At 49.7% G+C, this 7811-nt stretch overlaps 1 protein-coding gene across 1 annotated transcript in view; it reads left to right on the top strand.

Moving 5' to 3' along the window:
- The window catches only part of LAMP3 (lysosomal associated membrane protein 3), an 81231-nt gene that overhangs the window by 60716 nt on the left and 12704 nt on the right, over positions 1 to 7811 (top strand). The window contains exons 7-9 of the mRNA XM_015421897.1: positions 1600 to 1695; positions 3864 to 4210; positions 5911 to 6033. Coding sequence (XP_015277383.1) covers positions 1600 to 1695; positions 3864 to 4210; positions 5911 to 6033 — 566 coding nt within the window. The remainder of the gene's footprint in view (positions 1 to 1599; positions 1696 to 3863; positions 4211 to 5910; positions 6034 to 7811) is intronic.

The following is a 7811-nucleotide window of genomic DNA, read 5'->3' as shown; positions in this document are numbered from 1 at the left end:
CCCGGTCCGACTCAAGCCCAGGACCTCCGTCTTTGCCGGGTTTAGTTTCAATCGACTCAGTCGGAGCCAACCAGCCACAGCTTCAAGAGCCCGATACAGGTCATCGGGACCCGAGTCCGACCGGCCGCCCAGCATCAGATAGAGCTGGGTGTCATCCGCATATTGGTGACACCCCAACCCATAACTCCGGATAATCTGGGCAAGGGGGCGCATATAGATGTTAAATAGCATCGGGGACAGCACAGCTCCCTGTGGCACCCCATAGGCCACACCCCCTGACATCACCGGAAATGCATCAGAAGGCAACACCCACCGCTCAGGCTCCACTGAACTGTTTTTGATTGCTAGCTATTGGGAGGGGGGGAATGTGCAGCTCTGTCCTCGCAGAGGAGGGAGAGCTTGTACCTGAATAAAACTTGGTCTTAAAGGTGCCACTGGACATTTTTGGGCCGGGGGGGGGGGCCTGCGAACTACCCTGCCGGCTTGGGTGGGGCTTGTTGCATGTGCCCGCCCCCTCGGCTCTTTACTGCCGGAGCTCCACTGCTGTGCGCTCCTGCAGGAAATGACCCCTGTTAAACAAAAAATGAAGAAGTTTCTAACAATGAAAGACCTGTGCATGCCAGTTGTCCTTTTTTCTCTCTGTCTTCTGGTCCCTGCCCTATTTTGTTGCTATGTTGGGTTCTGGGGACTAGGAAGAATTAATCCTCTCTGTGAATCCCCCCCCCCCGCCAGACTTCCATAGTCTCTTAGGGCCTATGCAGACCAATTCCCTCGTCTCCTGAATTTTCTCCTGTAAATGGCTCTGAGCTGCTCTTAATTTTTTGTGCTACCTACACTGTGCTCGGGGCTACGGTGGCTCAGTGGTTAAAACGCTGAACTGCAAACCGGAAGGTCGGTAGTTCAGCAGTTCGAGACCTGAGTGCTGCATGATGGAGTGAGCTCCCATCTCTGGTCCCACCTCCTGCCAACCCAGCAGTTCGAAAGCAAGAAATCGCAAGTAGATAAATAGGTACCGCTTTAGTGGGAAGGTAACAGTGTTCTGTGCACCCTGGCGTCTAGTCATGCCAGCCACATGACCACGGAAACGTGTCTATGAGAGCCAGTTTGGTGTAGTGGCTAAGTGTGCGGACTCTAATCTGGGAGAACCGAGTTTGATTCCCCACTCCTCCACTCGCAGCTGCTGGATGATCCTCCTCCTCCTCCTCCTCCTCCTCCTCTTCTTCTTCTTTGCAAGCCCTTTTGCCCGAAGGCGCTTGGCACACCTAATGTGGAGTGAGGTCCTTGAGGCGTTATCCTTGGTGGGAGTATCCAGGTATTAAAAGCACACCCGAGAATCACATTTTTCCTTTGGGGGATTTTGCCCTTGTGCCCCGAGAGGCCTCTGGTTTAGACCTGGGTTTTAAGACAGAATCACGTGCCCCCGGGGAGACCATCAGCAAGTCTGGCTTCCATTTTCGGTTCCGCCAGCTCTTCTGGCAGGGCTGTGGGTTACAGTTTATGAACAGCTTCCCCCACCCATCCCTCCTTCACATGTGACGTGCTGGCTGCTGGCACCAAAACCTTTGCGCTCCTTGAGCTTCACTTCCCCTCCGCTGAAAGCTCTTCACGAAGGCATGGCCGGCTCCGCAGCTCCCGTCCCCCTGAATTGGCAGAAGCTGCTGGTGGTGGTGGGGTCGCTTCTCATCCTGGGCAGTGGTAAGTAGAGAAACAATCTGACACGGTCATTGTTTGTGATCTGCGACTGCTGGAAAATCCCTCTCCTTAATAGCTCTTAAAGGCAGTGGAACCTCCTCGTCCTCTCCTATCGTCTGCCCAACTTCTCAGTTTATACCCATTGCCTCACCTTCACTGAGATTTTGTGATGAGCATCTCCAGATTTTAACAACCATGAATGATTTTTAAACAAATCTTCTCTTTAGTGATCTGTGCTCTTTGGAGTCCTCATTCTAGTCTTTATTCTAGCCTTTGCGTGTTTCTTTTGCTTTCAGTGGAACGCTCCTTTCTGCCCATAATTAGTTTTCCTTTCTGTCCATCTAAGGGATTCCCCCAGCTGAATGTCCAGCAGAGAGGAGCCCAGGTCTCTATGTAGAGGCAATTAAAATGTCATTGTAGGTGTTTATTTCACCTGTTGATGGATAGATTTTCTGCCACTTTACCCAAGGGGGTTTACAATGCACAGTGAAGGACCACAATTCAGTTCATGCATCATGAACGTAAAAGGGCACCGAGAGGGAAGAACAAATTCAGAGTCCAGTTTAAGACCAACAAAGGTTTATTCAAGGTGTGAGCTTTCGTGTTGGAAGGCACACTTTCTCAAATACATCGGAACGGAAGGTAAGAGTTCAAACTTATAGACGGAGGCTGAACAGCAAATTAACATGCAACACGATGAAGATGTTTTAAGATACCCAAAGATGAAACTAAATAACAAGCTAAGGTTCTAAGGTCAACAGCTGTTTTGATTTAATCAGGGGTCATTTAGTAGAAAAAGAGGTGCAGGAGCTCATTAGCATAACTCATTAGCATAACTTATTTGCATATGCCACACCCCCGGAAGTGTGTCAGAAGGCAACACCCACCACTCAGGCTCCACTGGACTGTTTTGGATTCCTAGCTATTGGGGGGGGGGACGTGCAAATCTGTCCTGGCAGAGGAGGGAGAGCTTCTACCTGAATAAAACTTGGTCTTAAAGGTACCACTGGACTGTTTTGGACCGGGGGATGGGGGGGGGCTCTGCAACTTACCTGGCTGCTTCTTGCTCTGACTGAGGGCTTCTGGGAGCAGGGGGTGTGGCTTATTGCATGTGCCCGCCCCCTCGGCTCTTTACTGCCGGAGCTCCACTCCTGTGTGCTCTTGCAGGAAATGACCCCTGGATTTAATTAAGAAGAATGCATGAAATCCGGGTGCTAAAGTTGCTTCCGTACGGAGTTCTTATTCTTAATATCCTCCACCTGCAGAGGTTCTTTGGGGGAATGATGCCCCACCCTGCCCTCATTGCTGCTGTAAATGCAGAGACATTCACGGCAGCATGGAGTTTGCCCCATGTGGGTATTTCTTGCGTTTCCGCACTGTTTAAAAAAAACTGCACTAGCAATTCATTGTAATTGGACTGAAAAATTAGCAGCGATTGGACCAAAAGAATTGGCCATGGATATATCGTTATTGTGTCATTACGCGATAGCAGGGGCCATTTCCTGCAGGAGCACACAGGAGCAGAGCTCCGGCAGTAAAGAGCCCAGGGGGCGGGCACATGCAACAAGCCCCACCCCCTGCTCCCAGCAGCCCTCAGTCAGAGCAAGAAGCAGCCAGGTAAGTTGCAGAGGGCCCCCCCGGCCCAAAACAGTCCAGTGGCACCTTTAAAACCAAGTTTTATTCAGCCACAAGCTCTTCCTCCTTTGCAAGGGCAAATCTGTGCGTCCCCCCCCAGCTAGCAATCCATAACAGTCCAGTGGCACCTTTAAAACCAAGTTTTATTCAGGTACAAGCTCTCCCCCCTCTGCGAGGGCAGATCTGCACGTTCCCCCCCCCCAATAGCTAGCAGTCCAAAACAGTCCAGTGGAGCCTGAGCGGTGGGTGTTGCCTTCTGACACACTTCCGGTGATGTCAGGGGGTGTGGCACATGCAAATAAGTTATGCTAATGAGTTATGCTAATGAGTGCCTGCACCTGTTTTTCCATGAAATGACTCCTGCGCGATAGTGATTTATCTATGACCAGTTTTTTAAAAAAGAGCCAGCAAAAAGCCCAGCAATGGTGGGACGAAATAAGGGGAGAGAAAGAAATTGTGCCAGGGAGTGGTGTGGATGTGGGCAGGGAGAAGTGGACATTGGCACCTTCCCATCCACGCTTTCCCCAAACCCACAGCATCAGAACCCAGGATTCCACAACATGAGGAAACTACAGTTCACCCAAAGCCATCAACTACAGGAAATGCCAAAGTTGCAAGTGAGACCATCCCCAAGCCTGTCACCGTAGAGTTGACGAACCGGACAACGACCCTACATACAGCACATACAAGGGCCTCCAGGAATGTGACATCTGCCCCAGCACGCAATAAAACCACCACTCCCTTGCCAACAACCTCAATACAGCCCACCCTCTCGCCTAAACCAGCACCAGCTGCAACTGGGGTTTACAATGTTATGAACGGAACTGAAGATTGCATTAAAGCATCCCTGGGATTGACACTCAAAGTTCAAAACAGCAAAACGGTAAGCTGCAACTTTTCCTATCTGATTATTTCCCACAACCCCAGTTTTTTTAAAAGAACCGAAGCCAGCGATCCCCACTGTAGTGTGGCGATGCCTGCTGATGCATTCCCTAATGCCCGTTTGGTTCCTCTGCCCAGCAAGGAGCCAATACTGGCTTTCAGCCAGCTCACTGAGGCAGAAGGTCCTTAAGAGCCAGTTTGGTGTAGTGGTTAAGTGCGTAGACTCTAATCTGGGAGAACCGGGTTTGATTCTCCACTCCTCCACTTGCACCTGCTGATGTGACCTTGGGCAAGCCATAACTCTGGCACAGCTGTTCTTGAAAAAGAGCAGTTTCTGTCAATAACTCTCTCAGCCCCATCGACCTCACAGGGTGTCTATTGTGGGGAAATGCAAATGACCCTAGCCATTGGGGATTGGGGTATAAATCCAATCTCTTTCTCTTCTTCTTCTTCGAAGACCCCCAGGGTGCATCCCTTTTGCATCTGCAGGGTGTCCCCGTTCAGAAGTAGCTGTGCCCCTTGTAGGAGGATGCTTTGCTTGGAACCGCCAAACATTTTGTGATTGCATCCTGTGGCAGCCATTTTTTGTGACTAGTCCCACCTCCCTTGGTGGCCATTTTGGGGTGGCACCCAAACACCCTTTCTCAAAATTCCAAAACTTGCTCAAAGATTTAACTGGTTTGGAATCCACAGAAACTTCAGAGTTGAGGACAGGACTGTAGCGCATTGGTGGAACATCTGCTTTGAATGCTGAAGGTTCCAGGGCCAATACCAAGCACATTCACCCCTGCCCCCAAAAAAGGGTCATGTGCAAAAATTCTCTGCCTGAGATCTGGAAGAAGAAGAAGAAGAAGAAGAAGAAGAAGAAGAAGAAGAAGAAGAAGAAGAAGGAGGAGGAGGAGGAGGAGGAGGAGGAGGAGGAGGAGATTGGATTTATACCCCGCCCTTCACTACCGAAAGGTGTCTCAGAGCGGCTTACAAACTCCTTTCCTTTCCCCTCCCCACAACAGACACCCTGTGAGGTAGGTGGGGCTGAGAGAGCTCTGAAACGGCTCTTTTTCAAGAACAGCTCTTATCAGAACTATGGCTTGCCCAAGGTCATCCAGCCAGATGCAAGTGGAGGAGTGGGGAATCAAACCCGGTTCTCCCAGATTAGAGTCCGCGCACTTAACCACTACACCAAACTGGCTCTCTGGAAATTGGAAGAGCTGGGGACAGGTTGAGCAGAGAACACCAACCTCGGTAGGCCAGTGGGCTGACTTGGTATAAGCCAGCGTCATCTTTTCATGTGACCCCAGGTCCGAGCAAATTAAGCCTAGATTTGCAGTCCTGGGTTCTAAAAGCTAGCACAGCCCTGTTTGTTTATCAATTACGGTTAATATCGGTCGGACGAAATGGCAGCTCAAGAATATGAAGGACGATGGGGGCAATTAAAACACGGGGAACCGTGAGTCCCTGCAGCTTATTTCTTGTCCTTTACTTTCTCCAATCTAGTTTTAGGTCTGCACCAGTCCTCTGTAGAGGAATCAAAACAGGGCACTATACAGAGCCTACGGCTCGTGATCCTGTATAGTATAGTTGCTACAGTGGATGCAAGACGCAGAGACTAAGGGGCAGCTGGAATTGCTGAAAAGAGTGGGGCTTCTAAATAAAAACCCTAGACGAGTACTGGCTCGGCATGGCTTGTATTTCTTCCCACAGAAGAAAGACGAGTATCTTAACATTGACCCAAACGCCACAAGGACATTCGGAAGCTGTGGAATCTGGCAATCGACTCTGAATATTACCTTCCATGGCGGTTTCGTCCGCTTTACTTTTGCAAAGGTAAGGATTTCATTAGCACTGATTTGTTTGGGATCCAGGACTTAAGTCCTTTCAGGCTGTCCAAACGGTTTGCTGTGGTTCCTTTTCTGCAAGAGGAGGGAGTCCCTCCCTGTGGCCGCTCAACCGTTTGGTGTGGCACTCCCACCACTCATCACCCACTCCGCTGTCACTTACCACCTTTTAGTGTCCCCTCCCAAGAGCCAGAGAAGGTGAGACGCCTTCCTTCCTGGGGAAACAGGACTCGCAGCTACTTTACCACCTAAATGTATATCACCAAATTTGCTCAGGTGGTTAAGAAGCTGAACTGCAGGCTGTGGAAGGTCGGTAGTTCAGCAGTTCGAGACCCGGGTGCCGCATGATGGAGTGAGCTTCCATCTCTGGTTCCAGCTCCTGCCAACCTAGCAGTTCGAAAACAAGAAATTGCAAGTAGATAAATAGGTACCACTTTGGTGGGAAGGTCACAGCGTTCCGTGTGCCTCGGTGTTTAGTCATGCCAGCCACATGACCACGGAAACGTCTTCGGACAGCACTGGCTCTTCGGCTTTGAAACGGAGATGAGCACCACAACCCTAGAGTCGGATTCGACTGGCTTTCGAGCAAGGGAACCTTTACCTTTACCTTTTACTTCTTTCACACTCGTTACTGAGGGGACCAACTCTCGACGGGAGTTGAGCACTCCAGAGGAGTAGGGTATAACCACTTGCCCCTCCCCTTTCTGCTCCTCATACATGTGGACCGAACAGGGGCTTCATGTGGGTCGCAGGGATAACACCGACTGCATTAAAAATGAAAAGAAGTTTAATAAGAATATAAAAAGCACACACCAAATCTGCAAATACAACAGATTGAACAAGGATCTAACAAGGCGATCGTGGACAGTCCTGTAACTGCCAACTCTGTATATACCCTTACAGATGGTATTGGGACAGCCGGTATAATTCTTGCAAGTGCAGTCTTTTAGAAATTATCCATTATATTGGTTTCAGTATCTAGGGGTCCCCGCTGGTGATCTCAGGGCCACATATGTGTAAGCGACTTTCTAAGAGTAAAGATGGGTTTCTTTATTCTCCTTGGAGATCGATCAAGATGGGTAGCTGTGTTAGCCTGTCTGTAGCAGTAGAGTGATCCCCCTGGAGAAGGAAATGGCAACCCACTCCAGTATTTTTGCCAAGAAAACCCCATGAACAGTCTCAAAAGGCTAAAAGATATGACTCTTGAGAGTCCCTTGGACTGCAAGGAGATCAAATCAGTCAACCCTAAAAGAAATCAACCCTGACTGTTCCCTGGAAGGCCAGAGACTGAAGCTGAAACTCAAATACTTGGGCCACCCAATGAGAAGGGAGCACTCACTGGAGAAGACCCTGATGCTGGGAAAGATTGAAGGTCAAAGAAGACGGGGACGGCAAAGGATGAGATGGTTAGACAGTGTCATAGATGCAATGAACATGAAATTGAGCAAACTTCAAAGGACGGCGGAAGACAGGAGGGCCTGGCGGGAGCTGGTCCATGGGGTCGCGGAGAGTCGGACTCAACTGTGCGACTGAACAACAACAACAAAAGCAGTAGAAAAGAGCAAGAGTCCAGGAGCACCTTAAAGACTAACACAATCTGTGGCAGGGGAGGAGCTTTCGTGAGTCACTACTGCTCATGTCTTCAGATAGTCTTTAAGGCGCCACTGGACGCTTGCTCTTTTATTCTCCTTGTTGTGTGTAAAAATAGAGCTGCTGCCTTCAACATGCGCAGAAGTTTTACTATCTTCCCTTTTCCATGCATGTTTC

The sequence above is a fragment of the Gekko japonicus genome, unplaced genomic scaffold (assembly GCF_001447785.1).
Source record: "Gekko japonicus isolate JY-2015 unplaced genomic scaffold, Gekko_japonicus_V1.1 scaffold842, whole genome shotgun sequence".
Classification (NCBI taxonomy): Eukaryota; Metazoa; Chordata; class Lepidosauria; order Squamata; family Gekkonidae; genus Gekko; species Gekko japonicus.
The sequence above is the reverse complement of the archived record's forward strand: the minus strand, read 5'-3'. Positions and strand labels throughout refer to the sequence as shown.